Consider the following 20,373-nt stretch of genomic DNA (forward strand, 5'->3'; position numbering starts at 1 on the left):
TATAGTTCTATATATGTATATATATGCACATATATACATATGTATATACGTATCCATCCATCCATTATCTTTTACCCACTTCTTCCATTTTGTGTCACGGGGGTCGCCAGTGCCCATGTCCAGCAATCACTGTGCGAGGGGCGGGGTACACCCTGGACAGGTCGTAAGTCCATCGCAGGGCCACATAGAGATAAACGAGACAAACAACCATTCAGTCTCTCACTCACACCTAGGGACAATTTAGAGTTACCAATCAGCCTAACAGCATGTTTTGGGTCTGTGGGAGTAAACCGGAGTACCCAGAGAGAACCCACACATGCACGGAGAGAACATGATAGCTCCACCCAGAAAGGCCTCCGGACCGGGGTTTGAACCGGGGAAAAATGTAGCAGATGTTGAATAATATGATTGTTGTATGAGTAAAATCAGGCATGCTATTTTCTCTAAATTCTTTTCAGGATTGTTAGAAGTCAGTACATATAGAAAATTTATCTTCATTGTTGTAACTTTTTCTTCTTTTTTTTTTTACAACTCTCCATCAGATAAAGTGGCTCATGACAGCCATTTTTGTTATTTTAATCTACATAATGTTAAGTTCATATTAAGTCATTGACATTTACTTTCCACGAATTCTGTTCCAAAACTTGTAACTTCTATGACCATGTGATTTTATTTGGTCAATGCCCTACTTCAAATGGGTTGTTAAAATGTAATTATAATGGTAAAATGTCATTTTGAGCCATTGTCATTAGAAGCTGAAACTAAGCCAAGTTAAACCTAACCTATTTTAGGCTATAACCAATATGTTCTTTGTTTTGCTTTCCAGGTGAAGAGCAAAATGCAACATATAATCCTCAAAATCAACCATGACAGCAAAGAGTAAGACTCTGTGTATATGTTTCTGTCTGCTTTTTTACTCTCATTTCAACACAGACTTGATAGATGTAGTTCTCTTTCTTTTTAATTAATGTACTACTTTTTCTACATGCATTCATTGGCATTTTTACCCGAAATGCCATTGCTGAGTTGGTGTTAGTGATATGAATGAAGCAAGGAAGCTATCTGGTTAAAGAAATGCTGTTTGCCACAAATGATTTTTATTTGTTATTACTTTTTTGTTTAATTTGTAATCACACATTGTCAAAATGTAGTTATTTTTTTCTCACATAGATGAATGAATCTAGACAGAAGTGTTTCTATGAGGTAATTACTTTACACTTTCAAGAGCGTCAGCCCTTTCCCTGGAGATTACTTTAACTAAAAACGTCCGTGCCTACTTTAACTAATTGTCTTTTTCGTTCTTTGTAGAAACTTCACTTTTATCATTAACTCAGAATTTCCATCACATTGATGTTATGCATTTAAAAAATATGCTATGCACTTGAAGTATAGTGGCTTATCTAAAAGTTAAAAAAGTAGGCTAAAGGCATTTTTGTGACAAATGTTTGCAATTAGGAAACCAAGCAAAATAGATTTTGCATAGAAATAAATGATAAATGGACTGCACTTATATAGCACTTTTCTGTTCTGATCAAGATACTCAAAGCGTTTTACACTACGATCTGTGCCCTCATCACCCATTCATACAGCGCTCTACTATATCTGTACAAAGAATAATCAGTGCTTTATCACATTCATACACCAATGGGACACACATCGACGGCAATGAGGGGTTCAGTGTCTTGCCCAGGGACACTTCAGCATGTGACTGCCGGTGGAATCAAACCCCCAACTCTTGCACTGGAGGACGACTGCTCTAACTACTAAGCCATAGCTGCCCAAATAGAAGATAAAGGGAAAAAATATATTGCATGAAAGATAGCCTTACACAGTTTGACATAAAAAATAATGCACTGGTATTAATTTGATGCTGATTATTTATTTATTTATTTTAAATATGTACTTAAGCCAAAAAAGTTCTGCAGGGAAGGGTTAGGACAAGACGGAGTCACAGAGGTGAGTATCAAACAAAAGGAGACAAGCTGAGAGACAGCAATGAAAAGTCAAGGAATAATAGAGTGAAAACACTGGAGACATGGAAGACACCGATTGACAGCTGTTCTCCTCAGTCTGACATTTACAGTGCACCATCAGCCTGAATATGAAACAATAACTCAGGTGGAGGGAGGGTGGGATGAAGTTGAGAGCTAAAAATGAGGTGAAAGCTGCATCTGAAACTTGAGATTTGCTGTCTGTGAAAGCATCACAGACAGACATTGTAACGGTAGACCTGTCACAATCACTGTGATTTCCTTTGGCCTTTACATCTGCATACAAAAACAAATAGTCAAAAAAATAAACATTTTATTTAAGTTCACAAATAATCCTTGAACAAATAAACTCTTTAATGATGCAGGTAGCCTTCTTCCTGCATCTGGAGGTGTAAATGTCTGTGATGGTGGGGTGGCTGACTCCCCAGGTGGCAGGCAGTGATTTTGACACCTTCTCAAGGGTAGAGTTGTATTCAGGTCCAAAAAATCCGACCTGACCCGGCCCCAGCCCGTAACCATCATTTCCATACACCACCCAACCGACCAGGTCCAAACCAGACACCCCCCCACCCCCCCGACATTTTTTAAATTAAGCTTTACCTGCTTATTTATCAACGGACGCGCATGGCTGAGTAAAGGGGGCAGAAGATCGGAGCTACTTCTGCCTGTATTCAGACATGTACCCTGCTCTGACATGTCGGATATTTTGTGATCTCACTGTTTGAGTCATCGGCCGCGTACATCTGCTGAGTGCAGTGGCTGAATGAATGTCCATTTGGGCTGATGGATTGCTGGCAGTAGCCCATTTGAAGCTTAACTGAACTTTTTACCTCTTTCAAGGCCAGTCAGCACGTGGTCAAATGGCCGCGTGTGGCTAGTGAAGTATGGCAAGCCATTTTGTCATCTAATTGAATCGTCAGCTGTGCACGTCCGCTGATGCAATCAAAAGCCCGACACCGGCCTGGTTCGCACATTAAGCACATTATTCTGGCCCGCCCCCATCCGAAACCGGGGCCAGGCTACGGGTTCGGGTTAGAAATGACAGTTCTACTCAAGGGTCTGGCGCTGCCTACTCTGACTGATGATTTTTTTTCCCTTTGGAGTCAATCGACACTCCAGCGCGTATAGTCACATGACCGATTTCAGTCTTTCTAGCAGAAAAGACACAGCCTCTTGGCGACCCCAATTTAATTTGTCAAAAGTTAAGATTTTAATCTGCACACCAATTTTTAAATTGTGTTGGTAGGCCAAATAAAACAAGAGTCATGATAAAAAAAATCCACGACACATCTTTTTCTGAAAATCATTGTCAAATCTGAAGCACGGTAGCGCAAGAGGCTGCAGCAAAGATGGGCAGTCTCAGGGAACAAATGCCCCCATCACCCTCCACTTTCACCTCCCACACCCACTGAACAGATAAGCCACTATCCCGCTCCTTTCTGATGGAGGCTCAAAGTTATTTATCATGTGCCAAAAAGTCTACAGGAAGAAGAAGAAAAAGACATAGAAGTTGAATGGAATTTGGTGCAATAAAGTCATTGTGAGAGCGGGAGTGAGTCATGAGGTTTGAGAGATTTGTGATATTTAACGTGTTTGGGTTTTATAGTTGGTGTGTAGTGTATATGAGTCAAAACGAGATGATTTTTGAACGTGAGGAAGACAGCTGCAAACCTAGAGAAGGACAGAACCACAGACCCAGAACCTCTCAGACAGAGGAGAGGATCATGAAGGAGAAAAGCAATCAGACAGAGAGGACTGAAAGAGAGGAAGAGCAGAACGAGCACTACTAGGAGGTCTGATTCTGCACAGAGTAGGGTATCCAGAACCCCTCTGACTAGGCCAACAAAACCAAGCATCAGTTCTGAGCTCTGGAGAACAGAGCAGGTTGTGAATGTTGACCCAGAGGACATACTAATGGAAGAAAATCCATCCATCCATCCATCCATTATCTTTACCCGTTTATTCCATTTTGGGTCACGGGGGTCGCTGGTGCCCATGTCCAGCAATCACTGTGCAAGGGGCGGGGTACACCGTGGACGGGTCGCAAGTCCATCACAGGGCCACATAGAGACAAATGAGACAAACAACCATTCACTCTCTCACTCACACCTAGGGACAATTTAGAGTTACCAATCAGCCTAACATGCATGTTTTTGGTCCGTGGGAGGAAACCGGAGCATGGAAGAAAATATACTTTCTAAATTTACCATGAAATAAATATCTTGTCAGTTTAAAAATCCCTGTAGTGTAGTGTTTTTTAAACAAAAACCCCCATAAAGTATTAAAATAAAATAAAAAAGGATAATTTAAATTATTTTATTTAAAGGCTGAGACAGCTCTAACAGACTCACTAGTTTTTTTGTGGAAAAAATATTTTAAAATGGTATTTTTAAGCAGTTAAATAAGGTGGTTGGTTGATTTCCCCTGAGGAACATGAATAGTCATAAAGGTAAAGGGTTAAAACCGTTTCATTCAAATGGACACGATATGCTTTTGATGTCGATCAGATTTCATGATCTTGTCTGTCTGTAGTTAGAGAAAACCAACATTTTTGCTGCACAGAACATCTACTGTTTGTGTTGATGTTGGGAAATGACTACAGCCTCCTACTCTGAGCCATTAGCGTCCTACTCAAAAAGTTATTGAAAAGGCTGGTATTTATTCTACTTAAGAAGTTTCATACCTTTTCGTTTTCCAAGTCTGAAACACGCTAAAAGTGGATTGGGGCTTTTTCTGTATTTTCAAGAGTTAATTTTACTTTACCTGTATTCTTTAAATATACGATAAGCTAGATTAATGATAGCCTTTAAATTCTCCTTTATGTTATTTATTTTTATTTTATTTTTATCATGCTGTGTGCCCATGCTTTAGTGTCTTAGCTTTGGGTTTGGCTCAGGCTGTTTCTACTATTTTTGTGTTTCCATTAGAGGAATGTTCTGGTCTGTGATGGCCCACAGGATTTTAAATGGCCCAGGTCCAGGTTAATGGGAACATGGGACAAGACTGGCCATAAAGCAGCCGCAGAAGCAGCAACGCTACATTTTTATAAACAGTTGGGGTAGGAAATCTAACCATCCCAGAGTTGTAAATTTAGAATTTATATAAACACAAGTGAACCAACTTTTATGATTAAAAAAAGAGTCAAATTAGATGCAGTTATTAAATTAAGATCCTTCAAACGAGTAGCAACAATTTTTTAAGCATAAAAGAAAAATAGACTTGTGCTTATTTTTATTAATGTATTTTTTGCTGAATGTTTGATTCTCCTGCATCAAAGTACAACAAAAAATGTCCATGTTTCACAATGATAAAGACAAGGAAAGTATCTGCTGTTCAGAAAGCAACTGTTACTGAGCAGCTTTGTAATGCTGTTCCATAATCGTGACAAATGTCATTGTCAACTACTTTCAGATTGCTGTTTCAACAGAGTGCATAATGTAGGCAGTTGCACAGTAAAACTTTGTAAAGATTCATCCATAATGGGGAGCTAAAATTAACACAGTGAGCAAGGTGTCCCTAGGTTGATGCAAATTTTGGGGGGACTAAGACAAAAATTCAAAACCCTTCAGGCTGACCTGAAGCAAACTGATGGTTTCAGCAAGTAACATAAACTACTAACTACAGCAAGATGGACCCTACTAGAATATGTAAATAAAAACACCTCTATAGGGGAAAAAAGACACAAGAAATCTAAACTTTTACATTTGTTTACAACCACAACGATTTTAATTTGAAAAGCTATCTCAAAAACACAAAGCAAGTTGAAATAAATGAAAACTGAATTTTTTTTTCTGTAGCAAAAATGAGCCCTGAATGAATTCAAGTGAAAACTTTTAAGTGTGGTGAACACAGCTTAGTATATTTGTACACATCCTTTTGTTGTTGTATACATTGTATTTTCATACAAATGCAGTGCTTTTTTTTTTCTAACTGCTGTTTCTCAAGTGTTGAACAAAGTTGAAAATTATTTCGAAATAAAAATTGCATTTCATTAAAGAATGCATATTGTGTGCTGCTTGTCGTGCCAGTTTTAAACTTTAAGATATTCTTATGTTGAGAAATGATAGTCTTAACGCTGATTTGGTCAAACCTTGATAATAATAGCATGTGCTATACCTAGGCCTGTCGCAATAAACAATAAATCAATTAATCAATTAATCACATGATAAATGAAAATTATCGACCTTATTTTCGTTTATCGGCTTTATCGCTTCTTCGTGTCTCTCTCTTTCTACTGAAGACACTGGATGGCAAAAAGCTCAACTCTGGTGCCCTTCACTGACCCCTCCCTTTCTTTTCTCTTTAAAATCTGTTTTAAGCGTCCAAAATCGTGTTTTTTTGGATCGTTAAATGCAGCTAAGCTGAGAAGCTAAGCTACGAGCTAAGCTAACAAGCCGACATTGGGAAAAATTCTCTGTCTTGTCGAAGCTCCAAAATTCACGGTTGAAACCCGTGCCTTTGTGTAAAAAGTTGTTTTTCCTCTGCAAAAAGAAGCTGAGAACTTGTTTACTGATTTTTTATCAAAAGCTTTGTGTGAAAAATGCTATGCTAAAATCCTGATGCATGCTCAATGCTATGCTATGCTAGAGTTAGCTATGCTAGCTATGCTAAAGAGTTCAAACCACACCGAGCGTCCGCCATTTTGAGAACTGAAAAACAGGAACGAGAGACAGTCACGTCACGTCAAGGAACCTCACACCCATTTTTCTTAAACAGACACGCTGCTTGCTCCCTCACTATCCATCCTTTGGTTCATACGTTTTATACTGCCATCCAGTGGTCAAAAATGGTACTACACACAAAATTAACCAACATTTCTTCTTCAATTTGACAATTACTAATTATTGTCAAGTTTCAAACAATATTATTGTTTATCGCAGTAATTTCTGAGAAAATTAATCGCCCAGCAAAATTTGTTATTGTGATATGCTTAGCTATACCACAAGACGTCATGCTCAGAGAATGCTTTGGGTATTTCGCTTGCGTACAATCATATGACATTTTAGTTCAATATCAGTAAAGCCGAGTTATACCCATTTTTGTGATAGCAAAGGTTGATTAGCTGTTGTAGCCATCTTGTATTTGATTGATTCCTAACACTTTTTTTTTTCTTCTCCGTCGCAAAACGAAAAGGGGTAGTTGGAAATACCCTATGTCTGTCTGTCATTGCACCTAGTCATGGATAAATTGCTCTCTCCACTCCCCAGTATCTGTCACTTTGCGCTGCCTGGGACAAGCAAAAAAAGAAAAATAAATCTACCTTTGTTCTTATACACAGTGTGACTCCTACCCACTTGAATATCTTGTATCAAATACATTGTGGTTTACTTGCATTCTCTGTTCAATTCCAGTCCAGAAAAACTTGAAAAAGTCATCTCAAAATCTACAGGCACTCAATATTCAAATACCTCAGCATCGGGGAACATCAATATACCACTTTATTTATTTTGGGGCGGGGGGGTTGTCCATAACATGATTGCTTTTTGAATGTTTTATTAGAATTTGTCCAGTAATTCTTGAGATAAATTTCTAACAGCCAAACAGGGTTTTGTCAAACACATAATGCCAAAGTTTTAGGCAAATATCCTGCGCAAAGACCAGCACTTCAAGTATGTATTGGCGATTACTCTTGCTGTCTACCTAAAAGTATCTTTTTTATGTCTATTTGGTTTTTCAGGAGACCTGACACAGTTAAACAGAAGAATGCATTCCCACCAAACTTTATCCACTCTTTGGACTCCACACACATGATGCTGACTTCTCTCCACTGCCACAGGTATTATTTAGCACACTGACAGGGTTTGGAACACCCAGTTTCCTGATTAAAATCAGAACATGATGCTTCATGAGTGCATGACGCCTGAAGGCTTTTAAGAAAGCTCAATCCTGTTTTATTCACACATCACTTGAGACATTTATTGTACTGTGTAAAGGTCTTGTTATTAGTAGATCAATTATTCTTTTTTTGACAAGTTTTACGTCAAAGTAGAACTTGCAGAGACTTTGAGTCACCTGTGTTTGGACAATTACAGCCTTTCTTTGCCTATTTTTGAATCCTTTCTATTCTTACATGAACCCTCATCATGCTCCTCTTTTCCTCTCTCAGCACTGGCCTGACATTCGTCTCAGTTCACGACTGTTTCTGGACTCACGCCCTCACTGTGGACACCATGAACAAGGTATCAGATTACAGTGATCTCTCCTCTCCCATCATTCCCCACTCTTATCATCCCTGTACAGCTGTTTCTGCCCTGTCTGATCATGAATTGTCAGGATTTTCTTCTCTTTTTTTAATGATGTATACAAGTTAAAGATAGCTTATGTGATTCGGTCCTTTCATCTCTGTCTCTTCTCGAAGTAAAGCTTTTTTTCTCTCGTCAAAGGAATGATGTGTGGTTTTCTAAGTGCTGAGATGCTGAGCTTGTTTTACCGATAACACAGAGGATGCTGGAGATAAAAATCAATTTGTGTCGTATCTATAACGAGTGCTTCTGCTGTAATAAAAGCTAAGTGATGCCCCTAATGCAAACTTTCAGTTGTCTCTGCCTCTTGCATTTTCAGGCTGCAGGTAGCAGACAGAGCCTGTTTGGCTGAATAAATGACTGCCTGCCCCTGCATACTGAAAGTAGATCGTTCAGTCCAGACTGAGACACAGCTCAGAATAAAATGAATCAAATTACCACAAAGTCCCAATTTTCTGTAGATGCACTTCCAAAGCACAGTCACAGTTTTATATCTTTGTCCAATCTCAGAGGAGTCATAACCAGTGAAGCAGCTTCATCTCACTACATTTATTTCTTTTCGTAGTCTTCGTCTCTTGATTTGAGGGGTGTATGCCTTCCTCATTACACAGGTAATTGAACACAGCAGCAGAGAAGAGAGCTATCAGATATCTTAGTCGACATCTAAGCACATGGAAAAAGGGAGTCTCTTTTTAATGGCAGCCCATCTATCCTCCATCTTTTTCTGCCTATTTTTTTCCACTGGCAGCCTGTCTGTGGTGGAATCCAGAGGAAGATTTACTGTGAGATGCACAAGCAAACCCAAATAAATGAGGATTTAAGAGGAAATTGACTCACATGCATAAATCATAGAAGTAATGCATAGAAAATGTTCAACTGAGACCTACACTATGGCTCCTCAGATATGGCCCCAGCTGTGGATTTTAATTGGGTTGGTGGGGGACTTTGCACAGTCTAAAGACAGTTCACACTGTTTTAATTCTGTGAAGAATGGTATAAGTGTTATTATCGAGTCACCCATTTGCCTAATGATCTGTTCTGGGTGTAAAAATATTTGAAATACTGTTAGAGGATTTCAAAGAACTGGAAAAATAGCTATCCAGGTTTGTTGCTATACCATAACTGAGTGAGCTGTCACACTAGGTTTAGAGATCATTTATTTTCTGTTACTAATGGACTTTGTTGGATGGTGGGACTCCGGAGGCAGCTGAGGAGTACTGGAGTGCCAAGCATACTGCAGCCTTGGCTGTTGCTGAGGCAAAAGCTCAGATATGGGAGGAGTTCGGTGAGGTCTTGAATAGACTCTCAGTCGGTTCTGAGGAGATTCTGGCAAACCATTAGGCAGCTGAGGAGGGGAAATCAGTGGTTTACTAACAATGTGTTAAGTGAAGGTGTGGTGCTGTTGACCTCAACCAGTGACATCATCAGGAGGTAGAAGGAATACTTCTCTGACCTTTTCAATCCCACCAGTACATCTTCCATGGAGGAAGCTGAGTCGGGGGACTTTGGGGTTGATCTGTTCATAACCGTGGTTGAGGTTGCCGAGGTAGTTAAAAAGTTCTGTGGCAGCAGGGCTCCGGGGGTAGACAAGATCCACCCTAATTTCCTTAAGGCTCTGGATGTTGCAGGGCTGTCTTGGTTAATACGCATTTGCAGCATTGCGTGGACATCGGGGGCAGTGCGACTGGATTGGCAGACTGGAGTGGTGGTTCCTCTCTTTAAAATGGGGGCGCGGAGGGTGAGCTCCAATTATACGAGCATCATTCTCCTTAGCCTCCCTGGTAAGGTCTATTCAGGGGTACTGAAGAAGTGAGTCCAATCGTTGGTCAACCACTGACTTGAAGGAACTGCTTAACCAGAAAAAAAAGAGCCTTCAGGGAGGTAGACAGAGAATTATTGAGTACACAGAAGCAACTAAAAGGCGAGATAAGAAACTGCAAAGAGGTGCAGCAAACAAGAAGAAGCTGGAGAGCAGCAGAACAATATTAGAGAGGTGTGATCAGGGATGAAAAAGATCACAGGCTTCAAGCAGAAGGAAGATCAGAAGGATGGAAGCCTGGACAGAGCCAATGAACTGAACACATTCTTCAATAGGTTCAGTTCAGGAACAAGCTCATCGTCCTCATCTCTTGCCCACAGCCAAACAAACATACCACCTTCCTTCGACACAAGGCTGTCCTGTCACACCTCAAATATTTTATCTACCACCTCGGTCATGGACCCTTCTTCTACTACATGTTGGTCTTCAACCAAATCAGAAGCTACTGATACCTCCTTTGCCTCCCCGTTCTGCATCTCCATAAGTCAGGTGAGGAAGCAGCTAGAGAGACTGAATCTGAATAAGGCTGCAGGTCCAGATGGTGTCAGTCCCAGAGTCCGGAAGGTATGTGAAGAGCAACTCTGTGGGGTTCTGCAGCACCTCTTCACCTTAGCCTGACCCAGGAGAAGGTTCCAGTGTTGTGGAAAACATCCTGCCTTGTTCCAGTACCAAAGAAACCTCACCCATCAGTCCTCAATGACTATAGACCTGTTGCCCTGACATTCCACATCATGAAGGTCCTAGAGAGACTTTTGTTGGCCCACCAGACTAAACAAACAAGCACATATCAGGACCCACTGCAGTTTGCTTATTGTCGTGGACTTGGAGTTGAAGATGCCATCATACACCTGCTTCAGCAAACTCACTGTCATCTAGAAAAGGCAGACAGCACTGTGAGAGTCATGTTATTTGCTTTCTCTAGTGCATGTAACACAATCCAGCCTGATTTGCTTTGTCAGAAACTTCAGAAGACTCAGGTGGAGGCTTCAACAATCACCTGGATCAAAGACTACCTGACGAACAGACCACAGTTTGTGAGACTAAAGGGTTGTGTGTCTAACCAGGTGGTCAGTAGCTCAGGAGCACCACAGGGGACTGTACTCTCACTATTCCTTTTCACTCTGTACACCTCAGATTCCCAGTACAAAACAGACTCCTGTCATCTGCAGAAATATTCAGATGACTCTGCAGTGGTCAGGTATATCAGAGATGGACAAGAAGCTGAGTGCAGGGAACTGGTGGACTGCTTGGTGGCATGGTGTGAAAACAATCATCTCATCTTGAATGTGAACAAAACAAAGGAGATGATTTTAGATTTCAGGAGAAACAGGAACAGGTCCAACCCTATTTCCATCATGGGAGAAGAAGTGGAGGTGGTGGAAAGGTATAAATACCTTGGGGTTCACCTGGACAACAGACTGAACTGGAAATGCAACAGTGAAGACGTCTACAGGAAGTGACAGAGCAAACTGTACTTCTTGAGGAAGCTGAAGTCCTTCAGTGTTTGCAGCAAGATGCTGCATATCTTCTATAAGTCTGTTGTAAAGAGTGCTATCTCTTCTGCCATCATCTGCTGGGGTAGCAGCACCAGAGCAAGTGACTTAAAAAAGATCAACAAGCTCATAAAGAAGACTGACTCAGTTCTGGGGACTCCTCTAGAACCTTTGGAGATGATTGTTCAAAGAAGGATTCTCATAAAATGAAGAGCATTATAGACAACCCTCAGCATTCTCTTCATCAGACTGTCATACAACAACAGAGTGTCCAGTCAGAGGCTTCTTCAGATCCGTTGTAGGACAGACCGCTACAAGAGATCCTTTCTGCCCACAGCCATCAGCATCTACAACAACTCTTTAATGAAACCAGGATGATGAATTACAACAACATTTAATTTCCCTCTGGGATTAAAAAAGTATTTTTGAATTGAATTGAATGAGATCCAGGAGGAACAATGCGGATTCCTTCCTGGCTGTGGAACACTTGGCCTGCTCTTTACCCTCACTAGGGTCTTCAAGGGGTCATGGGAGTTTGCCCATCCTGTCTTCATGTGTTTATTGGACTTGGAGAAGGTGTTTGACTCTGTTCCTCAGGATACACTGTGGGGAGTGCTCTGCAAGTATGTGACTGGGGCCCGTTGCTGTTGGCTATTTGGTCCCTATATGGTGCGAGACTTTGGTTTGCATTGCCGGCAGTAAGTCAGACCCCTTTAGGATGGGGGTTGGACTCCGCCAGGGCTGCCTGTTGTCATCAATTCTGTTCATAACTGTTTCTGGATAGACTTTCTCGATGCAGCCAGTGGGTGGAAGTAGTCTGGTTCAGTGGCCTCAGGATTCCATCTCTGCTATTTGTGGATGATGTGATCCTGTTGGCTTCATCATGCCATGATCTTCAATTCTCACTGGAGCAGTTCACAGCCAAGTGTGAAGCAGCTGGGATAAGAATCAGCACCTCCAAATCTGAGTACATGGTCCTCAGTCGGAAAAGAGTGGATTGTTCTCTTCGGGTCGAGGGTGAGGTTCTGCGTCAAGTGGAGGAGTTCGGGTATCTTGGGGTTTTGTTCACGAGAGAGGGAAGAATGGAGTGTGAGTTTGACAGAAGATTTGGTGCAGCGTCTGCAGTATTGTGGACTCTATGCCGGTACATTTTGGTGAAGAGGGAGCTGAGCTGTAAGGCAAAGCTCTCTGTTTACCGGTTGGTCTACGTTCCTACCCTCACCTATGGCCACGAACTCTGGGTATTGACCGAAATGGATGGATGGATGGATGGATGGATGGAGGGAGGGAGGGATGGAGGGATGGATGTTTTTTTAGCTTGTATGTTGACTAACTTGTCTTGTCTTTGTCCTCTCTCTTAGATCTGCCGCGAGCAGTTTGTCGCTCTGCACAGCCAGCCGATTCTACAGGATCTGTCCAACTTTATGCTGCAAAAATACTGCTCCACACTCATGTAAGTATTCATACTTACATGCGGTGTTCGTTTATTTAACTCACACGCATATATGTGAGTAAACAGTACATATACAGTAAGTAACATTTGGACAGCATTTTCATTTCAATCAAACAAAATATAGCTTCAGTATATTTTATAATTTTTTTCCAAATTTGGAACCCTTTTCACTCAAACCATCAGTGATATTGAGCTTTTTTTTCAGTGTATGATCTTTTAGACTTTTATGATGCAGGCCTAAGCTGTCAAATACTGCATGTACTCATACTAGTGCAAGCAACACACAAGATTTACTCCTCACATTAATCTAGGCAGGGCAGGTTTTTACCTCTAATAGTCTGTAACAGCAGAGTGTGATTTTCACTCATGTCTTTCTTACTGGCCCTAAGGTGGATAACTGTCATAATCCCTCAGTACAGTATTTTGTCTTTTGGAAGTAATTGGGCACCTTTTCAACATCCTTTACTCTTTACCCTCATCCTTCTCTACTCTGTCATTATTACTCTGGTATGCCTCAGAGACAAGAAAACATGGAACTGCAAAGACACTGTGGGTTCTTTGTTAAAATACTGAACTGATTTTCCTTTAGACACCAACTGACTAGAGCTGTACTTGGACAGTGGAACAACATCTGAAGGACATTGTCCTTGTTTAACAACTGAACTGCCCCTTATTCACGTAAAATTCATATAAATTATGCATTTCGATACTAAAAATAATAATAATAGTGAGGTGAGGTACTTGACAGAAAATGAGTGGAAAAGCAGTCAAAGTCCAAAGAAAACCTTTAAAATTCCTGAACTATTGATCAAGACCAGTTTTGATCAAGTCTGGATCCTTAAAAGCAAAATATGCAAAAAAATTATTGGTGTTTCATAACGTTTGCACAGTACCATATATAAACATTTTAAATAGGCTAAATGTTGCAGGTAATCAGATTGAAACCTTTAGACTATCGCTCAGCAGTATTGAGTGACTCTTTAAAAAGAACTACAACTTAAAGACCTTAGAAGTGTTTTGTTTTCCCTCTACTTCTTATTTTTAGACACGCAACACAATTTGTTGTTCTCCTGTAAGACTGAACTCATTTATTCTGCTTCTTTCTGTCAGAATGGATGCCAAGAGCAAGAAATATAAGGAGTACAAGAAGATGTTGTCGGTGCTGGCCAAAGTACCTCAGACAGGTGAGTGTCCGTACAGCTGTACAACACCTGGTTTCACATCAAGAATTGGGCTTGCTGTGAAGGGAGGGGTGTTGGGGAGTCAACCGTGCACTATTTTTATTTTCTCTGATTAGATAAGAGTTCTACATTTATGACCTAAAGATGTTTTTAAGTTAAGTTGTTTGTGTGATAGAAGAAGTCAAAGAACTCATTTCTTCCGGTTTTAATATTTTTCCGCTTGATTCCTGTTGTTTTTTTACACAACTCATTTGGAGTTTTAATCAAAGAAAGTGAAATGTAGAATTTGACTGAAGTGTTATTTCCAATTCTTGCTGAGTCTAAAAAAGTTAAGTCAGGTCCTCTGGATGGGTTTAAAAAAAAACTTATTTTGGTATCCATCCAGAGGACCTGACTTAACTTATTTTAGATTTTTCTACCTGGATTATTGAGCACGCATCAGGAAATTCTTGTTGAGGTTATAGTTATCTGTGTGGCTGTTGAAGATTTTGGTTCCTCCGTTTATTCCTTTGTTTATTTATACTGGGTTTTGCTCTCAATATAAATTACCTATAAAAAGTATTCACCCCTTGGATTTTTTTTTTTTTTGCTTTTGTTTTTATAACATGGTCCAGCTGCACTTGTTCATGGAGTCTTCCACATGCTATTTTGCAAACTCTAGTTGAGATTTAATTGGAGTTTTCTTCAGCAGTGGCTTTCTTTTTGCCTCTCTCTCATAAAGCTTAGACTGGTAAAGAATCTGGGCAACAGTTGTTGTATGCACAGTCTCTCTCCCATCTCACCTGTGAAGCCTGTAACTCCTTCAGAGTGCTCACATGTGTTGGTGGCCTTTCTCACTGTTCTTTTTGTACAGTCACTCAGTTTGTGAGGACCGCCGGCTCTTAGTAGATTTGCACATCCCACCTTTCATGATGGTGGATTTACAGAACTCCTGGGCATGTTTTGGCCCTTTTGTATCCATCTCCTGACGTACTTTTCAGTAATCTTTTCTCTGAGTTGAACTGGGACAGTCACATGGAAGGAGGTGAATATTTATGCAGTTACTTATTTTACATTACAAACTTAGGTTTATTTGGTACCATAGTCCTTCGATTATCGTTCGGGTTATGTTCCAGACACCCCCGCAATAAGTGAAAAACCGCAACGTTGAAACACTATATTTATTTTAGTATTTATATCAATTTTACGGTTTTATAAACCCTTCACACACGCTTGCAATGTTCTAAATTCTTAAACCTGCGTAATTTTAACAACATACGTATATTATATATATATATATATATATATATATACTACAAAATTTTATATGAGGAACTCACCAGACTTGGTCCAGTTCTGGTCAGCTCTCTGCAGCCGTTCAGCATCAGATGCTTTTAGAGAGAGCCGGACCTTCCGAGAGCCAGCACAAAACCACGCAATGGTCCCGATCAGGTCCAAATAATCCAGAGGGATCTGATGAACAAAATCTGGGTGAGCGCCAGAGAAGACACCGGACCTCCAAGCAATGCTTCCCCACTCGAGAGGCTTCATGGAAGCAGCTCCATGCAAGCAGCTCTCAGATTGACTGGTGAGACTGGAAGTAGTTCTGGTCCAGTTCTGGTTCTGATCGGCTCTCTGGAGTCACTGAGCGCTGAAGTCACTATGAATGAGAACCAAACTTTTTAGTCAGGTTCGGATTGGATCAAAACTTTCCCTCCTTTTTGGCAGAAAGCAGCAGCCGGAAGCACTGTTGACTTCTGGGTAGTGTAGTTCTTTTGGACTGGGGATACAATGTAGGCTTATTGAAAGAAAACTACAAAATGATGGCACCTGTTCGTAGTATTATTTAATTTTTCGTAAACTTTTTATTCCGTACCGTCCCAATCATGTGAGTAATATTAAAGTTGACAATCGTTGAAAAACCACCAAGAGCGAGTCCACGAAAGTAGATCCGCAAAGTAGTGAGGGACTACTGTACTTCTGTGTACAAATTTGATTTCATTTTGGCAATTAAGGTTTACTTAGACTCTTTTATTTGTTCTTCTCAAATAACTCTTTTTATATTAACTTTGATTATTTTATGGCAGCAATAAAACAATAAAACATTGAAGGGACTGAATACTTTCTATAGGGGCTGTGCAGAGACAGGTGGATTCAGGCATCGCTGCTGTACAAACCGTGCCTCCGTTTATATCTGTACTCTACTGTTTACTTGGCACCGACAGCTGCCTTGTAAAAATTGATTACTGTTAATTGTGTCCCTCACTTACATAATCAACTTCTGTGGCGGAGACCATTTAGGTGTGCAACTCGGAGGGGGTGGGAGGGATGTTTGCATAATGCCCTGCTTGTTCTAATGGGAAACCCACTGAATGTTTATTGAAATCAGTTATGGTTGAAAAAAGCTCATGGTGATTGTAAGTAATTTGTACTTTTTTAAGTGTAAACCATGATAGGGCGAGTTTCAATTTCAGTGCAGCACATTTTGTTGGCAGGGTGGGTTTATGGCTGAGTGGTTAGAGCTGTCGTCTTCCAATGGGAGAGTTGGAGGTTCATTCCACCAGCAGTCACACGCTGACGTGTCCCTGGGCAAGATGCTGAACCCCTCATTTCCTCTGATAGGTGTCTCATCAGTGCATGCATGTGATTTAAAGCACTGATTAGTCTCTTTAGAATGATTTGCTCAATTATCTTTGTAGAGCTGTAGTAGAGTGCTGTATGAATGGATGTGTGGAGGTAAATGAGGGCACAGATTGTGTTGTAAAGAGCTTTGAGGTTCTTGATTAGATAGAAAGGTGCTTTATAAGTACAGTCCATTGACCATTTATCATTGCGGTAAGTCTCCATGTTGCCACAAAACACAACATCCCTGCATTAGCCACATCAACAAGAAACAAATAATATTGAAATTGTATTAGAAATACATTTCTGAAGTAGAGCCTCCACCCAGTTCTCTAACTGGAGACCAAAGCATTTACTGATGAGAGAAAGTGTCACCTTAAAACAGCAACGACAGGCGTTTCAACCTAAAAATTACTTACTGGTGTTGCTCACTCAGATCTCCTAAGTCATGTTAGTTATTGTGAATCAATACTTTTTCATATTTAAGATTGATTTATTGTAAAATTGCAATAAATTCTCAGTCAAAAGAAAAACAAAATGTGGAAAAATTAAAGCTAAAGTCTATTTGTGACAATAGAAATTGAAACCGAAGAACCATATTCATGAGAAAGATTCTGTCCCTTGAACACATTTTCTCCGTGTCCCAAGATGTAGGTCAAAGTTCAGCATATTAAAGCATGGATGGCAACACTTTGTAGCCACTTGAAGGTTTTCACTTTTCACTTTTTAATGCTCACTCCTCAATAATTCACGCTGCAGCTCCTACTGGTGAACACAGCTGTCAAGGAGCAAACAAGGCAAAGCGCAGGAGAGGAGCTCACGTTGAGCTAAAATTAGCTTCCAAGCTATTTATTAGAGCTCTCAGAAAATGTTCTGCTGCCTGCCGGAGCTAAAAACTTGGGTCTTCATTTTTAAAAATTGTTTTAAGTTTAATTAACTTAAAAAAGAGTTTCTCTGCTTCTGATTTAGTATGAAAATGTCCTTTTTGACAAACTTTATTCTGATCGAACTGAGAAATTTCTCTAATAGTGTGTAAGTTTATGAAGCATTCACACTATTGTAATCCATTTTTCTTTCATACGTTTTTCAGCATCTTTCTCGTTCCACAGTTTTTGTGCTATTTCACCAAATAATTACATCAAAAGGTTCAGCTCTTTCAGGACAATCCTGCTATGACTTTTGGTATTGGTGCAACTTTAGCTTTTTGAAATATTTAGCCTTTTCTGCCACTTTTTTTTCCTCATATAAAATGAATTGAGCTCATTTTACATCCCTCATATCTTTAGATCTGTTTACAACATTTTTCTGCTCCTTTCACATTTTGTTCTGGTCCAGCTTTTTCTGCTACTTCAGCTACTATTTAGCCTTTTATGTTAATTTGAGCTTTTTTAGCTTATTCCACATTATTTGCACTCATTTCTCTTTTTTCAGCCTAATTCAGCAAAAATGTGCTCCCTCCACTTCCTTTTGGTGATTTAAGCTTCTTTCTGCTTTTTTTAGCTACTTTTCAGCAGTTTTTGGCAAATCTTTGCCTTTTTCTGATAATTTCCTCTTATTTGTGCTCATTTCTGCTTCTTTAAGCCTAATTGGGCAAACATGTTCTTTCTAATTTTTTAATGCTAATTTAAGCTTGTTACTTTTCAGCTACCTTTTTTAACATTTTTTTAGCTAATTTCAACTGTTTTCAGATAAATACATTTTTTGTGGTAATTTCTGCTTCTTTCAGCCTATTTAACTTTTTATGCTAATTTCATCTTGTTATGCTCCTTTTAGCTTTTTTCTGTTAGTTTCAGTTATTTCAGCTACTGTTTCAGCTACAGATGTTTTATGCTATTTTTTGCTTTTTCAGCTAATTCCACCTTTTTTAGCACATTTCAGCTCTTAACACTTCCTTCTGGTAGTTTATGCTCTTTCTGCCTTTTCAGCTACTCTTTAGATTTTTTTGTTTTGTTGTTGTTGCTAATTTCAACGTTTTTTTAGCTAATTTCTTAATTTTCTTGCTCATTTCTGCATCTTTAAGCCTAATTGGGCAAACATGTTCTTTCTACTTTTTATGCTAATTTAACCTTGTGCTACCTTTTTAGCTACCTTTTTTTTAACATGTTTTTAGCTAATTTCAGCTGTTTTCAGATAAATTAATTTGTTGTGGTAATTTCAGCTTCTTTCAGCCTAATTAACTTATTTATGCTAATTTCAGCTTGTTAGCTTTTTTCTGTTAGTTTCAGTTATTTCATCAACTATTTAAGCTACAGCTGTTTTGTGATCATTTTTGCTTTTTCAGCTAATTCCACATTTGTGTAGCAAAGTTCAGCTCTTTACACTTTCTTCTGGTAGTTTAAGCTTCTTTCTGCCTTTTCAGCTACGCTTTAGATTTTTTTGTTGTTGTTATTAATTTCAATTTTTTTTTAGCTATTTTCCTAATTTTTGTGCTCATTTCTGCTTATTTAAACCTAATTCAGCAAATATGAGTTCTTTCTGCTTTCTTCTGCTATCCAACATTTTTTAGTCAGGTCATCTGGACAGTTTCTTTTTTTTTGCTGAAACGTTTCACCTTCCATCCAGAAGGCTTCATCAGTCAAGGAAACATACATCACAAAACTGATTCTTCCCCCAAACAGCTTACTCCAAAGTTGAACAAACCAGTTATGTTGGTGCTAAGATGGTGTCTTTGGCACGCCCCCTCCTCTGTTGCCGGCCCTCTTCCTCGTCGACAATCATGTCAAACTTGTTCAAAACCAAAAAAGTTCATGCTCAATAATCCAGGTATACAATCCAACAATTTTCAGTCGGCAAAAAAAGAAACTGTCCAGATGACCTGACTGAAAATTGTTGGATTGTATACCTAGATTATTGAGCATGGACTTTTTTTTTGCTTTTTTCTGCTAATTTAGGATTGTTCTTCCATTTCAGCTACATTTCAGCATGTTTTTTTAAGCTAATTTCAGCTGTTTTTCTACATGCTCTTCAGCAATAAGCATTCACACTGCATTTTTTCAGGAAATGCGATTTCTCTAGTTATCATTCATAGCAGTGAACTCTTTTGTGATTTCTTTTTGTTTTACTTTACAGCTGAGAGTTTGGTTTCTGTCAGGTTGTTCCCGTAGCTACTTTGTATTAGCAGCAATAATGTAGTGCTGTAGATGGTTTATCACATGTAACCACTGCCCTCTGACTAAAACCTGCTCTGACACGTTGCTTCTTTCTTCTTCAGGTGATTTCGATCTCCAGCATGTGAAAGAATCCACTTACTTCTTCAGCTGAGGGCCTCGTGAACCCAGCGTAAAGAGACGAGTGGAACTGACAGAGTGCAGCAGGGAGGTTGCGAGCCCCCAGAGTTTCAAGGCAGACATGAGCACATTGATCTGGCTGCACCCTGCTAGCCTCCCACTCCACAGCAGGCTGGAGCTGCTGGAAGCCAGCCCGCCTGATTAACTAGACTGTTAGACCAGTGGAAAGTTGGGTGGGCAACTCATTCAGGCGAAAAATGAGGCAATCGGCATCGAATGGGAACGCTAAGCCTTCAATTACTGAGCAAAAAAAAAAACTCCCAAGGATGGATAAATGGTCATTTGCCATACTGAATCGTGTTCATC

General features: G+C 39.8%; 1 protein-coding gene and 1 long non-coding RNA gene across 2 annotated transcripts in view; both read left to right on the top strand.

The window, feature by feature from the left end:
- The window catches only part of polrmt (polymerase (RNA) mitochondrial (DNA directed)), a gene marked incomplete in the record, with an annotated part of 55,661 nt that extends 47,076 nt beyond the window's left edge, over positions 1–8,585 (top strand). The window contains 4 exon segments of the mRNA XM_037674280.1: positions 827–879; positions 7,669–7,767; positions 8,098–8,170; positions 8,553–8,585. Coding sequence (XP_037530208.1) covers positions 827–879; positions 7,669–7,767; positions 8,098–8,170; positions 8,553–8,585 — 258 coding nt within the window.
- Positions 8,586–12,917: 4,332 nt separating this feature from the next.
- LOC119407964 lies at positions 12,918–20,121 on the top strand. The gene is made up of 3 exons (XR_005186701.1): positions 12,918–12,998; positions 14,109–14,182; positions 19,992–20,121. It is a non-coding gene; the product is annotated as an uncharacterized LOC119407964 (long non-coding RNA).
- Positions 20,122–20,373: the final 252 nt, after the last annotated feature.

Source organism: Nematolebias whitei, chromosome 3, assembly GCF_014905685.2.
Source record: "Nematolebias whitei isolate Nwh7 chromosome 3, NemWhi1, whole genome shotgun sequence".
In the NCBI taxonomy this organism is placed as follows: Eukaryota; Metazoa; Chordata; class Actinopteri; order Cyprinodontiformes; family Rivulidae; genus Nematolebias; species Nematolebias whitei.